The 21205-nt window shown below is 42.4% G+C and overlaps 1 protein-coding gene across 2 annotated transcripts in view; it reads left to right on the forward strand.

The window, feature by feature from the left end:
* Window positions 1-11026: 11026 nt before the first annotated feature.
* The window catches only part of golim4a (golgi integral membrane protein 4a), a 25399-nt gene continuing 15220 nt past the window's right edge, over window positions 11027-21205 (forward strand). For both annotated transcript variants that reach the window (XM_066684921.1, XM_066684922.1), the window contains exons 1-3: window positions 11027-11618; window positions 18486-18560; window positions 19745-19794. In XM_066684921.1, the coding sequence (XP_066541018.1) occupies window positions 11351-11618; window positions 18486-18560; window positions 19745-19794 (393 nt within the window). In that variant the 5' untranslated portion in view covers window positions 11027-11350. The remainder of the gene's footprint in view (window positions 11619-18485; window positions 18561-19744; window positions 19795-21205) is intronic.

Raw genomic sequence — 21205 nt, forward strand, 5'->3', positions numbered from 1 at the left:
TGTCAGAAATGAGTGCACATTAAAAGGAGCTGAAATGACTGATTATAAGAACACACACCATGTCAGTGCTGTTTGGTAGCCTTTGTAGACAATAACGGTCTTAGCCCTGTTTACATGAGTTATATTTAATAATAGCCAGTTAATGTATAGATTAGAGCAGTTACAAAGGTTTGATCTGAATTCTGATGAATTTGACATCATTATAAATGTATTTTATAACGTAATTAGAATGCAATTATAATGTGATTACAGTCTGGTCTCCTTCCTGACTTTGAAGTGCTGATACAATCTGATTCACTTCAATGAAGTGCAAGAATGTAAACAAAATATTACCATCTCTCTCTCTCTCTCTCTCTCTCTCTCTCTCTCTCTCTCTCTCTCTCGCTCTGTCTCTCTTTCTTTGTCTCTGTCTGTCTCGGTCTCTCTCTCTCTTTCTCTCTGTCTGTCTCTCTCTCTCTTTCTTTCTCTCTCTCTGTCTCTCTCTCTTTCTTTCTCTCTCTCAGTCTGTGTCTCTCTCTCTTTCTCTCTCTCTCTCTGTCTGTCTCTCTCTCTTTCTCTGTCTCTCTCTCTCACACTTTCTCTCTCTCTCGGTTTATCTCTCTCTCACACTTTCTCTCTCTCTCGGTTTATCTCTCTCTCTCTCTCTTTCTGTCTGTCTCTCTCTGTCTCTCTATCTTTCTTTCTCTCACACTCTCTCTCTCTCTCTCAGTTTAGCTCTCTCTCTCTCTCTTTCTCTGTCTCTCTCTCTGTCTCTCTCTCTCTCTTTCTCTCACTATCTCTCTTAGTTTCTCTCTCTCTTTCTCTGTCTCTCTCTCAGTTTATTTCTCTCTCTCTTAGTTTATAACTCTCTCTCTCACACACTATCTCTCTTAGTTTCTCTCTCTCTCTTTCTCTCACTATCTCTCGTAGTTTCTCTCTCTCTCTCTCTCTCTCTCTCTCTCTCTTTCTCTCACTATCTCTCGTAGTTTCTCTCTCTCTCTCTTTCTCTCACTCTCTCTCTCTTAGTTTCTTTCTCTCTCTCTCTCTCTCTCTCTCTCTCTCTCTCTCTTACACACACACTTTATTGTCTCTATTTCTGTAGAAATTATTGATGCATATTCTATTCCTTTAGTAAATAGATAGATGGACAGGCAGAGAGAAAGACAGACTGATTGACAGATAGACAGACAGATACACAGACAGACAGATATCCACAAATAAACCCAAATGGTGTATCACTTTTTCGAATAGAATTCAGATTTTATTTTTGCATAGTAATGAATTGGGAATCAATTGTGCAAATTTCACAGTAATACAAGCACACAAGCAACACTCAAGGACATTAACTATCAGACTAACTACCTACCAACAGAAACGACCGGGAATAATTACAAACCACAAAGCAACACTGGGTGGATCCACCTGGGATAGCAATAGATAGCAATGATCTAGCAATAACCTAGGATTCAATATTAACTGCTCAGCTACACTATTAACCAAGTGGAATAACATGGTATCTGCCTAGAAACAGTTTAGCAACCACCTGGAATACTAAAGTAACATTTAACAATAACTTAATAACCACCGGGGACACCAAAGCAAATGTGGCAACTACCTTTCTGCCCCCTAGCAACTACCTGGGATTCGCTTAGGTTTTCACTTTCCATTTTCCTTATTATAAAGTGATCAAATATATATTTGGTTATATGTGATATTCAGGGCAGCACAGTGGTGCAGCAGGTAGTGTCTCAGGGACCTCTCCTGGAGTTCAAGTCCCACTCCTGGAGACTGTCTGTGAGGAGTGTGGTGTGTTCTCCCTGTGTCTGCGTGGGTTTCCTCCGGGTGACTGTCTGTGAGGAGTGTGGTGTGTTCTCCCTGTGTCAGCGTGGGTTTCCTCCGGGTGACTGTCTGTGAGGAGTGTGGTGTGTTCTTCCTGTGTCTGCGTGGGTTTCCTCTGAGTGCTCCGGTTTCCTCCCACGATCCAAAAACACATGTTGGTAGGTGGATTGGCGGCTCAAACGTGTCCATAGGTGTAAGTGTGTCTTGTCCTGTGAAGGACTGGTGCCCCCTCCAGGGTGTGTTCCTGCCTGGGGCCCAGTGATTCCGGGTAGGCTCCAGACCTACCCGACACTAGATAACCACTTACAGACAATGAATGAATGAATATATGTGATATTCAGCAATTAAATAAAATTTGGTGATTCCTGTAAAATCAGCCATTTCCTGTTTTCACTAGCACTGTATATCCATCCACTCTTGTTTTTTCATTCTAACCATATGTTTACATTCAAAAGTATTGCCTAAGGAGAGATAGGAAAGGCAGACAGACAAAGAGAGAGAGAGAGAGAGAGAGAGAGAGAGAGAGAGAGAGAGAGAGAGAGACATGACAGTAACACAATCCAGCACCCGTTCACACAGCCAGCCCACCTACAAACATGTATTTTTGGATTGTGGGAGGACTCTAGAGCACCTGGAGGACACATGGGAAGAACACACCACCTAACTCCTCACAGGCAGTGACCTGAGTTGAGGATCGACTCTAAGCCACACCCCCATATTTACATATGAAATATTTGTGAACCAAATGCATGCCTGTAAGCTTTTGATTTAATCACAGCCCCAACGGAGGCTGAGACACACGGAGGGAAGCTTTTGGTTTTGTTGTCCTCACAGTTCCCTGTTCAAAGTGCAGGGTTCTTACCTTTCACTCTGAATCGTGTCAGTGTTTGTTAATTGAAGAAGACATATTTAATTCTAAAGACATGGGTTTACTCCATATACAAGACTCTGGTGTGTACAAGGTGCTACCAAGCACTCACCAGATTGATCATGTGATTAATACACTACTCTATCAAGGGTTGACCAGGACTTAGATTAATATTAAGTGTTTCAAGTGAGCACCAGATACTGTCACTTGACTACAAGGAATTCTAAGATGAAGACTAAGCTTAAGGAGAATGTAAGTTAAAAAATAAATAAACAGAACCCTCAAGAAGCTGAAAGCAGAGTTTTAAGTTACTGACATTAACCTCATATCATTCTGAAGCATACTTTGTGTTTTAATGCACACTGTAAACCCTAATGTTCCGAATAATTAACTGGATTGAGAGATTCTAACTTAAAATATATGGAAAAGATTCACTCAATTAAACAATTCAATTATTTTCTTGAGAATTTTTTGAGTTTGTGAAACCGTAAAGTCCTGTTAGTGGTTTTAAGTAAAAATAGCTGGATATGAGAGATTTAACTGGGCTTCAACGTTATGAGTTCATGCAGCACGACCAGTGCATTAATTTCCAGGCAAGATGGTGGATGGTCTGGGGTTTACTGCTGTTAATGAATGTGGACATGTTCATGTGTTTATTTCAGTGCAAGGGGCAGTGGCGCAGCAGGTAGAATCACTGTCTGTGAGGAGTGTGGTGTGTTCTCCCTGTGTCTGTGTGGGTTTCCTCCAGGTGACTGTCTGTGAGGAATGTGGTGTGTTCTCCCTGTGTCAGCGTGGGTTTCCTCTAGGTGCTCCGGTTTCCTCCCACGGTCCAAAAACACAGGTTGGTAGGTGGATTGGCGACTCAAAAGTGCCTGTAGGTGTGAATGTGTGTGTTGCCCTGTGAAGGACTGGCGCCCCCTCCAGGGTGTATTCCTGCCTTGCGCACAATGATTCCAGGTAGACTCTGGACCCACCGCGACCCTGAACTGGATAAGGGTTACAGATAATGATGAAGATGAGTACCAGAAATGCAAATTCCTTTAGTTATATTAAGCATTAAATGAAGTTGTAGACACTTAAAATTAATGTGTATGCATACTTCTGACATTTGAGTGTGTGAACTTAACACATTTTATGGGAACAGAATGCCTTAACTTTTTTGAGTTCTCCAGAGTAGGGTTGATAAACTCAGGGTAGACCGGTGGAGTGTGTGTGTGTGTGTGTGTGTGTGTGTGTGTTTGTGCACTTGTAGTCCAGATGTAAATTAATTTGTGGGGACAAAACCTTTTTACACACTCACATTGTGACATTGTGGGGACCCACAAATTGCGTACAGTATGTCCCCATAATGTCTACAATTACATTTTAAGATAAAGATATTTAGAATATTGTAAGAGTGGGGTTAGTGCTTGGGTCTCCACAAATTGTAAGGAATTCTGTTTTATGTCCCCCTAAAACCATGGAGACAAGACTCTCTCTGTCTGTCTCTCTCTCTCTCTCTCTCTCTCTGTGTGTGTGTGTGTGTGTGTGTGTGTGTGTAAAACAGAGTGTCTCTGAGAACAGATTCATTAAGACCCTTGTTTAAACCATGGCTGCAATTCAGATGCATTAGTGACGTAGAGAAACTAAAAGCTATTCACTTCACACTCATCCCATTCTCATCCCTCTATTTTTGAAAACACCTCTAGAAAGGCTTGGCACATGAATGGTACTGATTATTATTATCTATAGGTAATTTTTATAACATATCCAGAGCAAATCTGAACATACAGTTAGATATATAATTATGTCTGAAACCTATGGGACGTATGTGTGACCTCATGTCCTGCACATCCTCAGATGAACTGTTTAACAGCTGCTGGGAAAACTGGGACTTTCATTAAACAGATTCTATTAAACCCCAGCAGGAAACTCGCCATCTAAATAACATTATTCTCTCACACAGCGAGGGTCCACAGCAGCCCACCGTGAGGCTGACGTTCCTCTGCTCTTCAAACTGTTGCAAGTGCCCCTCCTCAATGCAGACAGACCTAATTACAAAGTAGGACACTATATAGGACACACAGAGAGAGAGAGAGAGAGAGAGAGAGAGAAATCAAACTCAACTCAAGTGCAGTGGAGCAGCAGCCAGGTTAGTTTCAGAAATCATACTCTGTAGAGATCAGAATTAGAAAACAACTTACATTTTTGTATGTGGTCAGGAACACACCCTCATGGGGGCGCCAGTCCTTTACAGAGTGATGCACTCACACCTATGGAGACTTTTGAGTCGCCAATCCACCTACCAACTTGTGCTTTAAACCGTGGGATGAAACCGGAGCACCTGGAGGAAACCCACGCAGACACGGAGAACACACCACACTCCTCACAGACAGTCACCCTGAGGAAACCCACACGGACACAAAGAGAACACACCACACTCCTCACAGATAGTCACCCTGAGGAAACCCACACGGACACAAAGAGAACACACCACACTCCTCACAGATAGTCACCCGGAGGAAACCCACACGGACACAAAGAGAACACACCACACTCCTCACAGATAGTCACCCGGAGGAAACCCACACGGACACAAAGAGAACACACCACACTCCTCACAGACAGTCACCCTGAGGAAACCCACACGGACACAAAGAGAATACACCACACTCCTCACAGACAGTCACCCTGAGGAAACCCACACGGACACAAAGAGAACACACCACACTCCTCACAGACAGTCACCCGGAGGAAACCCACGCAGACACAGAGAGAACACACCACACTCCTCACAGACAGTCACCCGGAGGAAACCCACGCAGACACAAGGAGAACACACCACACTCCTCACAGACAGTCACCTGGAGGAAACCCACGCAGACACAAAGAGAACACACCACACTCCTCACAGACAGACACCCGGAGGAAACCCACGCAGACACAGGGCGAACACACCACACTCCTCACAGACAGACACCCGGAGGAAACCCACGCAGACACAGGGCGAACACACCACACTCCTCACAGACAGACACCCGGAGGAAACCCACACGGACACAGGGAGAACACACCACACTCCTCGCAGACAGTCACCCGGAGGAAATCCACGCAGACACAGGGCGAACACACCACACTCCTCACAGACAGACACCCGGAGGAAACCCACGCAGACACAGGGCGAACACACCACACTCCTCACAGACAGACACCCGGAGGAAACCCACACGGACACAGGGAGAACACACCACACTCCTCAAAGACAGTCACCCGAAATCGGACTTGAACCCACAACCTCCAGGTTCCATGAGCTGTGTGACTGAGACACTACCTTCTGCGCCACCGTGCCGCCCTCTAATTCTGATCACAGCATTGATTCATTCATTCATTGTCTGTAACCGTTTATCCAGTTCAGGGTCGCGGTGGGTCCAGAGCCTACGTGGAATCATTGGGCGCAAGGCAGGAACTCACCCTGGAGGGGGCGCCAGTCCTTCACAGGGCAAAACACACTCACACATTCACTCACAGCTGTGGGCACTTTTGTGTTGACAGTCCGCCTGAAGGGAAACCCATGCAGACACAGGGAGAACACACCAAACTCACAGACAATGACCAGAACCCACAAACCTGGAAACCCTGGGAGAAAGCTACACTTCCTGTTGCGCCATTCTGACATTCGACCATCCGTTTTCTGAAACAGCTCCATCATTTTTAGTGTGTCGGTGGTAATGGAGATTACCTGGTAAACTATTGTCCAGTGGTATGTGTGACTGTGTGTGTGTGTGTGTGTGTGTGAGAAATACACTGTGATGGACTGGCGCCACATGCAGTGTGTGTAACTGCCTTGTGCTCAATAATTCTGCATAGGCTTTCAGTGGAAATGAGTGTAGTGTTACCATGGAAATGACCATTGTATAAACATGAAAACGGGTGTAGTTTCATTGTGGAAATTAATACAGTGCTACCATAGAAATGAGAGAAGATTAACCATAGGGAAAAAAGCATACACACACACACACACACACACAGCTGACTCCTATATGCGCACAGTGGCTTGGTATGAGCGTACGGACTATGGATAAGGTGCATTAAGGCTCTTCCTCTCTCATTAGAGCTGAATATTTAAGGGAAATTCCCTAGTCCCTCCATCTCTCCATCCCTCTCTCCCACACTCCACTCGTTCTCAGCCCTGAGAGGAGCCAGATTAATCACTACAGCTCCATCCTGCCCTCACCTTCACTTGTCTTTGTGGTGAGAAGTGGGACGAGAAAAAAAAGCAAGAGGAAACCCTCCACTCGCAAACACTCCTTAAAGCCATGTTTCATCAAAATACATCGCTTTATCTCCCCTTCCACAGAATACACTTCATCAGAAGAGATCTGCTTTTTATTCCAGCGCAGTCACTATCCGGACAGAACCTTGTATCTCCAAAATAACGACTACAAAGGAGGAGGGTAAAAAATAATCATTCTAAACATACAAAGAAAGTTAATGCAAACAGGTTCATTCACAAACAAACAAACAAATAAATACACAGGGCGACACAGTGGCATAACAGGTAGTGTTGCTGTGTTCTCCCTGTGTTGCCGTGGGTTTCCTCCAGGTGATCCGGTCTCCTCCCACACACTGGTAGAGACTGGTGGCTCAAAAGTGTCCGTACACACTTAAAAATAATGGTTTTGCAAGGGTCCTTTATTAAGGGAAATATTTCTATATAGAACCCTGAGCATTTGAAGAACCTTTTCCATGATTAAAGGGTTCTTTGCTTCATGAAGGTGTTCTTCAGGTTGATGGAGAACGTGCTATAGATGGTTATATATACATATATAGCACCTTTTGGTTAATGTTAGCTGTATTTTCCTCGTAGAGCTGCAGTGTGATTCTATAGAAGTAAAATTCAGACACTAAAAATATCCGGGCTGGTCGACTGTATTCGGAGAAAGGATTAAAAACTGGGTGAAGGGAACGTTCTAAATGCCAAGACTATCACTTTAGAAGCAGCATGATCTCAATTCCATACAAGTGTATAAGTGTGAGTCAGATCGAAACAAACAGCAGGAACAAATAATCAACAACGCAGCAGTTCAGTGGAAAATAGTGCAGTAGAAAAGAGGCATTTTAAATAAGAGATCGAATACGTAATATCTGTAGGCCCCCTGCTGAGTGCCAGGACTCTGGATGTTTATGAAGAAGCCGTGTCTGTAGGTGTTTATGATTTCTTTGTGGATTTAATGTACGAGACACTTTGTGTTTTATTACACATTTGGACTGAAAGTAATCCAATCATTCTTTTCAAATCTATAGCGTGAGTCATTCTCTCCATAACATTTATTAATCTATGCACTGTACACCTTCATGCACTGATGATTTTAGTATGATTACATTATAATAAAACATATCTTCAGCAGACAGACGACTGCTTTTCATGATCCAAAAAGAGTAAGTTGTCAAAGCAGATTGTGAAAAGAGCAAAACACGAACTGTGACAGTGAGTGGACACTGTTTAAAAACTCTAACAGCACTGCTGTGTCTGATCCGCTCGTACCAGCGCAGCGCACACTAACACACCACCACCACCACCACATCAGTGTCACTGCAGCACTGAGAATAATCCACCACTCAAATCACACCTGCTCTGTGGGGGTCCTGTGAGGGTCTTGAACGTTTAAGAACAGGGAGAAAGGGGGCGAACAAAGTATGCAGATCAACATGTGGGCTTCAGTAATTGTTGAACTATAAAGTGCTCCTGAAATCTTTAATTTATGAATTCATCCATTCATTGTCTGTATCCACTTATCCAGGTCATTGTTTATTATTCATGCACTTTTTACTGACCACTGAGTGTCTGAACGAGTCAGTGCAGAGTTTAATGGAGTAATAGTGCCACCTAGTGTTCATAAATATCAAGTACATCATCTTTATAGCTGTGGTTGCTGTATGCGGTGAGTGTAGTTTAAGTATAGGTATAAACCTTGCTCTATCCTTCCAGACTACACTGTTTACAATATAGGGTTTACACTCTTTCATAAAGAACCTTAGGCAAGTAAAAGAATAAAAGACCAGTATCTAACGTACCATTCATTATTCATTTGCATTAATCAAATACAGACACAGCTCCAGGGTCTTGGGATTGTGGGTTCGAACCCAGCTCCGGGTGACTGTCTGTGAGGAGTGTGGTGTGTTCTCGCTGTGTCTGCGTGGGTTTCCTCTGGGTGACTGTCTATGAGGAGTTTGGTGTGTTCTCTCTGTGTCAACATGGGTTTCCTCTGAGTGCTCCAAAAAATAAAACATGTTGCTAGGCGGATTGGTGATTCAAAAGTGTCCGTAGGTGTCAACCCGAGTTTGGGTCTCCCTGCGAATGATTTCGGGTTGGCGCCGGACCCATTGCGACACTGATTTGTATAATTGGTTACATGTGGTGAATGGAGAGAAAGAGAGAGAGAGAGAGAGAGAGAGAGAGAGAGAGAGAGAGAGAGAGAGAGAGAGAGAGATTGATTTCATCTTGTTTCAATGCTTAATGTGAAACAAAAGATTGAAACAATGGGTGTTTGTAGAGTTTGTCATAAAAGTCCCAAACCAGACTCCCGCTGAGCTTAATCCGGTCACTGCATTGTTTCATTTACAATCTCTCTCTCTCTTTACTTTACCTCTTTTAGAGACATCACCATCATGAGCACAAGCATCACAATCATAGTATCATATCCTGCTCCACAGTTCAGTGCTGGAGAGCATACATCTCTATCCAGGGTTTGACACTGGGGACGGTGTCCTTAAAGTCCTTAAAACTTACCTGGAATCACTGGGCACAAGGCGGGGGCACACCCTGGGGGAGGCTTTATTATATTATCCATCCATTATCTGTAACCGCTTATCCAATTTAGGGTCGCGGGAGGTCCAGAGCCTACCTAAAATCATCGGGCGCAAGGTGGGAATACACCCTGGAGGGGGCACCAGTCCTTCACAGGGCAACACACACACACACACACACACATTCATTCACACACTCACACACACCTACGGACACTTTTGAGTCGCCAATCCACCTACCAACATGTGTTTTTGGGCCGTGGAAGGAAACCGGAGGACCCGAGGAAACCCACGCAGACACAGGGATAACACACCAAACTCCTCACAGACAGTCACCTGGAGGAAACCCACGCAGACACAGGGAGAACACACCACAGTCCTCACAGACAGTCACCCGGAGGAAACCCACGCAGACACAGGGAGAACACACCACAGTCCTCACAGACAGTCACCCGGAGTAAACCCACGCGGACACAGAGAGAACACACCACAGTCGTCACAGACAGTCACCCGGAGTAAACCCACACAGACACAGGGAGAACACACCACACTCCTCACAGACAGTCACCCGGAGTAGACCCACGCGGACACAGAGAGAACACACCACAGTCGTCACAGACAGTCACCCGGAGTAAACCCACACAGACACAGGGAGAACACACCACACTCCTCACAGACAGTCACCCGGAGTAAACCCACGCGGACACAGAGAGAACACACCACAGTCGTCACAGACAGTCACCCGGAGTAAACCCACATAGACACAGGGAGAACACACCACACTCCTCACAGACAGTCACCCGGAGTAAACCCACATGGACACAGAGAGAACACACCACAGTCGTCACAGACAGTCACCCGGAGTAAACCCACGCGGACACAGAGAGAACACACCACAGTCGTCACAGACAGTCACCCGGAGTAAACCCACACAGACACAGGGAGAACACACCACACTCCTCACAGACAGTCACCCGGAGGAAATCCACGCAGACACAGGGAGAAAACACCACACTCCTCACAGACAGTCACCGGGAGGAAACCCACACAGACACAGGGAGAACACACCACACTCCTCACAGACAGTCACCCGGAGTGGTGGGTCCAGAGCCTACCTGGAATCATTGGGCGCAAGTCAGGAATACACCCTGGAGGGGGCGCCAGTCCTTCACAGGGCACCCTATATTATATTATATTATATTATATCAATTTGTTAAACTTGTGAAATTTCTCAGGAATGATAATTTAGGCATATAGCCTGAGGAATGCCCAGCAAGTTGTATAATCTGAGAACTCCTGTTTGTGAAATGCTAGGGCTGTTCAAAATTTTGCATGATGACTCTCACAAAGTACACAAAAAAGATAAAAAAAAACTTTAACAACTACGGTACCCTATATTCTAAAACTGAATATTAAAGGCGCCTTTCAATGTTGTCATTGGCTGATGCGCTATGCCTGCTCTTGGACTCTTGTTTCCTATTGGCTGAGCCGACGTGGCAGGAGGAGGCGGAGTGGTAGAAGGAGGAGGGACTTCCTGCTTTCCTTCAGGTCCGCTGTAGAGTTGCAACTTTTGGGTGACACGTAAACTAAAAGCAGAGTGCAGACTTTAGGCCTCTGGATGGAAACAATGAGCTTGGGTTTGTTGTTTATAACTAAAACTTGATGTGAGGAGTTTGGAGGACTTTCTTCTGCAACAGTTGGGATCCAGTTTGGAAGAAGAAGAAAAAGCTGGGAATTGAAACTCAACAGTTGTACCATTAAGACTAAGGGTAAAAATAACTCTTGGACTCTGTGGGAATTCTAGGAATGGACCTCTTATGCACAAACAGGGTACTTTCCAGCAATTTTCATTGGAAAGTGCACCTTTTATGAGTTTTTATGAGTGTTCTGGGTCATTCTGGAGTATTTTCCAGCAAAAGCAGCAGCAGTGTACAGGGAGTTTTGGGCGTCCCGGCCACAATGGGCAGCAGTGGGTGCTCCAGGAGGCAGAGGAAGGTCCTCCAATCTCTCCTGCTGCTCACCCTGGTGTGTGGAGGTCTGTACGGGGCTCTGGTCGCTTATGAGACCCACAGGCAGCTGAAGAGGACCGAGGCCATGGCCCTGAAGTACCAGCAGCACCAGGAGGCTCTCTCAGCTCAGCTCCAAGGTAAAACTCACTTTAAAGTCTGTGCTGATCTCAACCGCTTTGGGGAAAGCAATTAAACAGCTCCAGTAAACGTTAAAAAAAGCGTTGAACGGAAAGTATTAGCTACGTTTGAAAATGCTTATACAAACAGCTTTGTTTGTAGCTACCCCTCAGAGTGGAGGACGCCTCAGTAGTTAGCGCCGTTAAAATAACGGCTAAAATGAAACGTCTTTACCTCAAAAATGAAGTTTGAGCGCAGGTACAAATATAGCAGCTCAGTCATGTACCTCAGGAGATGAGAAAACATTAGTTTTACTTCAGTTTGTAGTTTAAATAATAGCTACCTCAGGTAAATCTCTTTCAGGGTTTTGGTTTGTTTTGATTTAAAAAGCTACAGCTCCAGAGTCGGTGAGTACAGGTAAATGTACACAGGAAAGTACAGATACATATATAACATTGTAAATTACTTTTCTGAGCATTCTTCTTAATAAATTGTCGTTGAATAAAATTAACTGGTTAGTGCCCACCTCTACTGATAACGTTGGAGCCTTATTATAATCACATGTTCTTATTTTTTTATATTATTTAGAGAGAAATGTAACCCCTTAATTTTCTACATTTCTCTCACCTGAGATAGAGCCTCTCTCCTGGGAAAAGATTCCATAGAATTAGTATTCTGTGCGAAAGCCTGTGTGTTTATGGCCTGAAGCAGTTTAACATGCCTTCACTGATGTAAGCTGTAACTGTGGCTTTCATATGTGCTCATTCGGTGTGTTGTTTTTTTTCCTGTTATGAAGGGTATTAACCTGGGGTTATTTTTCTCTTTACTGCAGGATTTACATTAGATGTTGCTTGGAACATAACTGTGAGGGTTTATTAACATTCACTAACATTTAACATCAGTGAAGCTTGGTACTGATATTGTTCTTGATCACGTTATCCACGGCTGATAATCCGCTGAACTCCATCACTCCAGAGAAGACGATTCCACGGTTCCACAGCCCAGTGTTGGAAGTCTATATCCTCCTAGCTAATCACTGCATTTGACATCACACACACTGCACATCACGTTTCCAGTTTTGCAAACTGTTTTGAAGTAGCTGCAAGAGATATTCTTATACTATAATTGTATTATTTGTGTTGATCTGTGGAGAATGTGTATGGCTGTGTAGTATTTACCTTTCGTAGTAGAGTTGTGTGCAGAATAAAAGTACCTCGTGGCTCCACCCTGTAGCTCATCTGTGGCTGCAGAGTTTGAATTGGTCATCCTTTAGTCTTTAGTGGACGATTCCCTGTCCAGCAGTGACACTTAAGGATTTAAAAACTCCAGCGGCACTGCTGTGTCTGATCTTGTACTAGCACAAAGCACACTAACACACCACCCGTGTCACTGCACCGCTGAAAATGATTCACCCCCTAAAACATACATGCTCTTTGGTGGTCCTGTGGGGGTCGTGACCTTTTGAAGAACAGGGTGAAAGGGGGCAAAGGAAGTATGCAAAGAAACGTGGACTAAAATCTTTATTTGTAGAGGAGCTAAAAAGGCCCCTCTCGTCACATTACTTGTAAAATATATTTTTTTAAGCAATAAAATGAACAAACAACTTAAGTATCACATAAAATAAAAGGCTATAGCATGCACTGTATGCAAAAAAGTTTTTATACATGCTGATAGTCATGAAGTTAAGCTACTTTAAGGTGCACTTGTAGATGCTTTACATGAAATGGGATTCTCTGGAGCAGTCACACACAAGCTTGATGTCAGCCTGGTAAATACCAAATGTCAGCTTGAGGAGTTTAAAGACACACACCCAAATCTCAGTTTTGTCTGCAATGGTTGAAAAGCCATCAATCAAATCCTCACAGCCCTCTTAGAAGTGTAGACACAGCCCTCTGATCAAATGCCCTTTGTTGCAGAAGAACCATTGGATGAGCAAGTGTCTCTTATTAATATTATCTGCCGTTAGCTGTAAATAGAGTGGTGTCTAAATTTGGCCTCATGGAAGTGGGTTTGAATTTCGAGAAGAATGTCTGTTCTCTGCTTTGAGCCAGTCACCTGATTCCTGAAAATAGTTGGATGCTGGAATTTGGCCAGAAACAAGAACCATGCTGTTAATGTCCCTCATTGGGCAGCATTTATTAGGAGTTATTTTTTTGTTTTTCTTTATCTACACTGCACTGCTCCGGTCTCTGAAGGGACTTGTGTGACTTTTCTGCTGAAGTCAAACGAGGAAACACTGATGATTTTCCTGTGGTCTTTTAATGCTGTGTGATTTTTGCATTTCAGATTTACATACTCACTGAACTCTTTCCTGTTGTGATCTATTTTTATTTCCAGGTTCTCAGACTAGGCAAGGCCCAGTAGCACATTCTCTGATATCAGTATCTCTGGGTGGGAGGGGGGTACTTTAATTTTTTTAACGGTGTTTGAAAGCGTGTTAATACTGCATTTCCTCCACAGTTATTTCCCCATACAGCCTTTATTCCTGTTATTGGCTGATATGATACAGGGCACTGGATCTGTGCCGTCTCTAGCAAAAATATTATTTGTCGTCCTCTTTTGTCCCATTATGTTTAGGCATTAATATATTTCTGTGAATTTCTCCCCTCTAAAAGTTGAAAACAGTGAACATTAGAGTGTTATACAGCAGTGTAACTTCTTCTTTCTGGACTCTTCCTTTCACAAAACCCTTTTGTTTGTGTTTGTTAGTCTGCATTCTTTGTATTGTGCTCACGTAGTTTGATATGTGAAAACTAGAGGATGTAGTCTAGGTCGGGACCTGGTTTATATGAATATTTTGCCCCTAAGCCTTATTTTGAGAAGCTAAAAGTGACAATAGCCAGTAATGTGAGCAACATTTTATAGACCTGCTAGCACATGATCATCTGTGCAAGGGACAATCTGAAAAGCACTTTCAGAATGAGTGCCAGCATCACACATTGTGGCTTGAGTGCCCTTTTAATTGATCTTTAAGGTCGTAGTTATCTACTATATCAGTTTATATCAGTATATCTTTACACTACATTTGCATGGTTCCATGTTGACTTCCAGTTATTTTAGCCTCCCACGGTTCCATTAAACCTCCCCTAATGAGGAACAGCAGTCAGTTTTAAATCAGTTTCTTGTAGTTCAGACGCTGAGTCACTTTAGAAGAGTTCCGCGAACCACTCCCATTCAGTTTTAATGGTGTTTCATACACAGAAGTTGCGTAAGTGAGGGGGATGGTGAACGGGGATGGCTTAAGGACAGGGCTGAACACACCTGTACGTGAGCAGAATCTGAGCAGCTTTATTTAAAATGAAAATGAACTACCAGTTTGACATCAGCTGGAGTATCAAGAGTTGATTAGTGTTTTTAATGCATTGTAAAGCAAAATGCATTGACCTGAGTTTGACCTCCTCTACCTGGCTGACTTTTTTAAGACTCTAGTAACCGGTGTGATAAGTCGGGTTAGGTGTGTTGGGGCAGAGGAAACACACATTCACGTTCACAGAAGACGGCTGATCTACAGCTTTTCACATCTGATTTTCATTATTTTAATTTCCTTTATACTGAGGAGCAGAACTGAGAAGCTGTTACAGGGGTTTGAGGAATGGAAGGAACAGGCTTCTGCTCTTTTGGGGTTAAATAAATAAATAAATTAAAAAGAAACAACGTAAAAATTTTCCACGGTTCTAACCTCAGTGTCTGTAAAAATGATGAGTGGATTGTTACAGACAGTAAGTTAATTGTGGTTGTGATGTCACAACTAGGGCTGCAAAAACTAACCAAAGAAAAAGATTTGTTGTTTATTTCATATTTACTCTGTTTGCCCTGTAGCAGCAACGTGTAAAGGCGGCGCGTCGTGTCGAGAGCCGTGTGTCACCGCTCCTTTGCTTAAGATGGCCGAATACCCCGTGTAGCCTTCACAGTGAAATACTGGAGTGATTGGAGTGCTCCTAACACCTCTCTGTCAACTGAGGACTAACACTAGACACTCAAAATGGCCACGAAGAGCAGTTTACAGAAAACTCTGTGTGAGTTTCTGTGCTTGTTTTAATCATGAAGGAGAAGTCAGTCGTCTCTCATTATACAGGGCTGTGTTTATTTACACTGCGCACTGGTATCGCTTGTTTTCCCAAATATACGCCACAGGGAGCTGACTCCCAAAGAGCTGATTCTTTGACTTGGGATGGGTCTAACTGAGCCCTTCTTCAGTATCCCAGGCACCTCAACACCATTGGAGCACCTCAGGCCATCTAGCTTCCAAAAACGAGAGCCGTACTTGGCCCAGAAAATGACTTGTGAACGTTGTTGCTCGGTAATAATAATAATAAAAAAACAACTAATAGATTAATTAAAAAAAAGATCCCAGATGAATCGGTTATAAAAGTAATAAATAATTTCAGCCCCAGTCATGACCCATAAGTGTTTGGTTGCATCTGATTTTCTCCTGATTTTCTACTTGCACAAGCTGTGTTCCCATGTGTCCGGTTTTCTTGCTTAACATTTGTAGGTGGTAAATAAAACTACAGCTCTTTGCAAATTAAACATCGCAGTCTGGTAAATGATGTAGTGGTTGACTCTCTTAGCTCTAGAACAGTGTAAGAGAGTGTTTCAATCTCGACTGGATACGTTGACAAACTGGCTGAACTGGTCACGGCATATTTGGGGCTGGGTTACTAATGGCAGCCTGGAGTTGCTTTCTGTCAGACAGAAGCTACGACCTCAGTGCTGATTTTCTCACGTTCCTCCCATTATTTCTTTTTTGATTTTTTTAACCATTTTCTCCCCACATTAGTTTACTCTTGTATTACTCTTCATAAAAATATAGACTGTAATCTCTGATTTTGTGGTTTTTCATCTTTTCACAAAAGCTCCAGTTGCTAATAACATGTTATCAGAACATTTTTAATATACGCCATCAATATAATAAGTAATAAAGTATGTTAAAGATATTTGAAAAATAGGCAAGAAGACAAAGTATCTGTTTGTCAGTTTTTAAAAATTATAATCTGTTGACTTTGGAATCGTGTGAATGTGTACAGATATATTTTGGGGGTCAGTAATCATCTGGCTACGTTTTTATCAGTTGACTCCGAAACTATCGCGCAAGCTCATTATTTGTGAGATTATTTGTGTTCTCTCATCCAGACGGCCTTGGAGTTTTAAACCCAGAGCACAGTGACCCACAGCTCTCAGCTAATGTTTTCACACAGAAATGCTCTGTTTAGTGTTGTATCTGTGTAAATAATTGTGAAATAAGAAAGAAAAATGGCTAAAGGTTTTTCATGTGTTTAGTGAGCACTATTTTCTTACTATTTAAACAAAGCTGATTTGGATTCAAAGATGCAAGTCAAATTTGCCGCAAAAATTGGAATAAAATGCAAGTTGGAGAAACGCATTGCTTTGTAGTTCCTGAATGAACCAGTTTATGCGCCATACATGGGGTCTCCTAAATAGTGGCAGCCATGGTTAAATCAGGTTTAGTGCAGAATCTCTAATACGTCCAGGACAGTAGATTTAACGAACAGGAAGAAGAGGAATCATGAGGGAACACATCTGATTGCTCCTATATTTGAATTTAGATTTCTGTTAATGCTGATTTACTCTGCTCTTTTTTAAAGAACTTTTAAGTACTCATCACACTAACCATAGCACTTAACATACAGTTGATTTCTCAAGTCCTTCAGAGCAAATATGATTAAAATAGCAATACAATTCCAGTAGCAGAATCGAGGTGATTGCGAGAGCTAAGAAAGTTTTGAGAGCTGAGGAGAGGGAATGGTGTAACTACAGGGTCTTAGTAGTCTCTCTCTGAGGCTGGATGTGGGGTGAAATGCTAACACACTAGACAGATACTCATTCAGGCACCGAGCTGCTTCAGTGCTGTAGGTCCACCATCCACCGCGGTGAGCAGCTCAGTGTTTTACTGGAGCCTCGAATAGAAATGGGTTGAACGTTGTTGAGGTAATATTTATCACAGTCTCTTTATGTTTGGAGAATGTTACTGTGACCCAGCCTTTTGTTTTCTACTATATATTTAACAAACAAAGGCATCTTATCTGTCTTTATAAGGAATACACACAAGGGTATGTATTTTGGACGTTCCTGTTTTTGAAAATACCAGAAACCCCTCTGTGACAATGGCTAATGGCTGTCTGGCAAAACTAGGCTTGCCTATTTTCCCTTTGTTTAAGAGCTAGTGCCATATTGACTTACCCAAATTTGACAGATTTGATATTCATATATATCAACGTGTCATTTAGACTAGTTAGAATTGGATAAATCTTTAATTGTAATCTTGGATTTGTGACTTTTAGATGAGGAATTAGAGATGTTTTATCTCCAAGTGACATTTCACATAAACAAACTGTAATTAGTAATAGGTTTAATCATAAATACACAAATTTAAGTTAAACAGCTTGCCGCACACACATTCTCACAGAAATCTTCACTGTTGCTTTACAGAGAGAAAGTGTGTGTGTATTAATGCATTGCTCAAATTACTTGTGAAAAGTCAGTGCACATTTGGGTCAATAGACTCTTATTAACAAGCCTCTCAGTGAGAGAGCAACTGTAAAATGAGATGTGAGCGAATGTCAAAGACCACTCATTATTACCTTTCCAGTCTTTTTATTTTTTTAAATGAAGGGTATTAACTCATTTTGACTCATTGCTATTTTTGAGGCATATTGTTTTTTTTTTTTTATTAATAAACATACTTGTGGGATTTGTGATGTTTTTATATTTGTTATTATTGTTGTTGTTATTTTAACAATAGTAATAATAATAGTACTCTTTATATAAAGTGTAGTAGTAACATCAGAAGCAACAGTACATTTTAGTTTTAGCTGGTGATATTTAAAGATGTACCTCTAACCTCGCTTATATCTCTTGTCCTATAGTTGTGTATGAGCACAGGTCCAGACTGGAGAAATCACTACAGAAAGAGCGTCTAGAGCACAAGAAAACCAAAGAAGGTGAGTTCTACATCCTCAGATTGTGCATTGATGTTATTTTACTTCTTTTCTATGACCTTATTATTGACATCGCATCACATTTAAATTACAACTTCTAAAGTCTGAAGCCTTCTGAGAGAAGCAGTGTTTAGCAACGTGTTGGAGGCAGTAGCAAAGAGGCTTTAACATCAGCTGATTTGTACAGAAGTAGTTCCGTGGCACAAAATACTTAGCATAATTTTTCACGATGTATCATGATATTCTGATGCAAACAATGCAGCGCAAATCAAGATTTAAAATCTGCATCAGAAACTGTGGGTACAATTGATTTTTATTTGACAGTTTATATTATAAGCTGCATAAAATACAATGAAACAGGATCAAACACTAAAGTAAACAGTGCTAATGCTGCTCTAAACCCATTCTACTTGAATCCAGTTGAACAGGACTGATTCTTCTCTAAATCCAGTTAAACAGGATTCATTCTCCTCTCTTTGTAATCAAACACGGGGCAGTAATGCTCTTTAAGTATTGATCATATTCATCATATACTGAGAAATGCATCCTGTTTACCACCAAACCAAGCCATACAAATTTACCATGGCCGTATCATTAGTTCTGGATCGTAAACACTACTCCAGCTCATTCAAAACACACAGCGTGAAGATCAATTACTCCTGAGAACATCATCCCACTGCTCCACAGCTCAGGGCTTGGTTGGGGGGTTAACTCCCAACTTTAAATGAAGATTATACAAACACTCACAGTGGTTGTCCAGACTAAAACAGCTGAATTTACTCATTTGAAGGCATTTGTTGATACGTTTGTATGTGCAGTGTTCGCGTGTGGAGGAATACATGTTACTGGACATTGCTAATATTGAAATGTATTACAAAAAAGAAAACTATTTTTGACAATGTATTTTCATATAACAGGGTGAATTCACATGAAACACAAATCTATTTTTTATTTAAATATATATTTTCAGGATAATATATTTATAATGTGAATATACTGGGCTTTTTCTGTAACAATTAATTAAACATAAAAAAAACACTGATTTGATTAAATGTGATCATTATTATTATTATTTTTTACACTGGGTGTATTAAATCTTGTAAAGTGTCCCTGGTGTAATGTAGAATATATTCAGGGGATTATTTCCTGTGTGTGTTTCTGAGTCTGTTTGATCATTGCTCTTTCAGATTATATGGTGTATAAACTGGAGGCTCAGCAGTCTTTAACTAAAGAGAAGGTGAGGAAGGACCTCGTGAGTGAGTGAGTGAGTGAGTGAGTGAGTGAGTGAGTGAGTGAGTGAGTGAGTGAGTGAGTGAGTGAGTGAGTGAGTGAGTGAGTGAGTGAGTGAGTGAGTGAGTGAGTGAGTGAGTGAGTGAGTGAGTGAGTGAGTGAGTGAGTGAGTGAGTGAGTGAGTGAGTGAGTGAGTGAGTGAGTGAGTGAGTGAGTGAGTGAGTGAGTGAGTGAGTGAGTGAGTGAGTGAGTGAGTGAGTGAGTGAGTGAGTGAGTGAGTGAGTGAGTGAGTGAGTGAGTGAGTGAGTGAGTGAGTGAGTGAGTGAGTGAGTGAGTGAGTGAGTGAGTGAGTGAGTGAGTGAGTGAGTGAGTGAGTGAGTGAGTGAGTGAGTGAGTGAGTGAGTGAGTGAGTGAGTGAGTGAGTGAGTGAGTGAGTGAGTGAGTGAGTGAGTGAGTGAGTGAGTGAGTGAGTGAGTGAGTGAGTGAGTGAGTGAGTGAGTGAGTGAGTGAGTGAGTGAGTGAGTGAGTGAGTGAGTGAGTGAGTGAGTGAGTGAGTGAGTGAGTGAGTGAGTGAGTGAGTGAGTGAGTGAGTGAGTGAGTGAGTGAGTGAGTGAGTGAGTGAGTGAGTGAGTGAGTGAGTGAGTGAGTGAGTGAGTGAGTGAGTGAGTGAGTGAGTGAGTGAGTGAGTGAGTGAGTGAGTGAGTGAGTGAGTGAGTGAGTGAGTGAGTGAGTGAGTGAGTGAGTGAGTGAGTGAGTGAGTGAGTGAGTGAGTGAGTGAGTGAGTGAGTGAGTGAGTGAGTGAGTGAGTGAGTGAGTGAGTGAGTGAGTGAGTGAGTGAGTGAGTGAGTGAGTGAGTGAGTGAGTGAGTGAGTGAGTGAGTGAGTGAGTGAGTGAGTGAGTGAGTGAGTGGGTGGGTGGGTGGGTGGGTGGGTGGGTGGGTGGGTGGATGGATGGATGGATGGATGGATGGATGGATGGATGGATGGATGGATGGATGGATGGATGGATGGATGGATGGATGGATGGATGGATGGATGGATGGATTGATTGATTGATTGATTGATTTTTGGTCATAACCTTCACCTATTAGTAGAAGATTAAATCATATTCTTCTGACCCAAAGGAACTAGTCAGCCACAGAAGAGCAAGAGCACATTATGCTGTCCTTACTATTATTATAAAAGCCTTCATGATTGTTCAATCTATACCTTGCATTATACTGTAGACATGCACACAATACACTCACAAAAACAACTGTTCTGGGGTCAGCTATCACCTAAAAGAGGTTAAAGAATTACACAGCAACTAAATTAGTGTCACAAATAACTCCAAAGCTATGAGTGGTGAAGTTAAAAGCAGAATCTTACACACACACACACACACACACACACACTAAGATTCTGCTTTTAACTTCACCA

The sequence above is a fragment of the Hoplias malabaricus genome, chromosome 11, assembly GCF_029633855.1.
Source record: "Hoplias malabaricus isolate fHopMal1 chromosome 11, fHopMal1.hap1, whole genome shotgun sequence".
Lineage (NCBI taxonomy): Eukaryota > Metazoa > Chordata > Actinopteri > Characiformes > Erythrinidae > Hoplias > Hoplias malabaricus.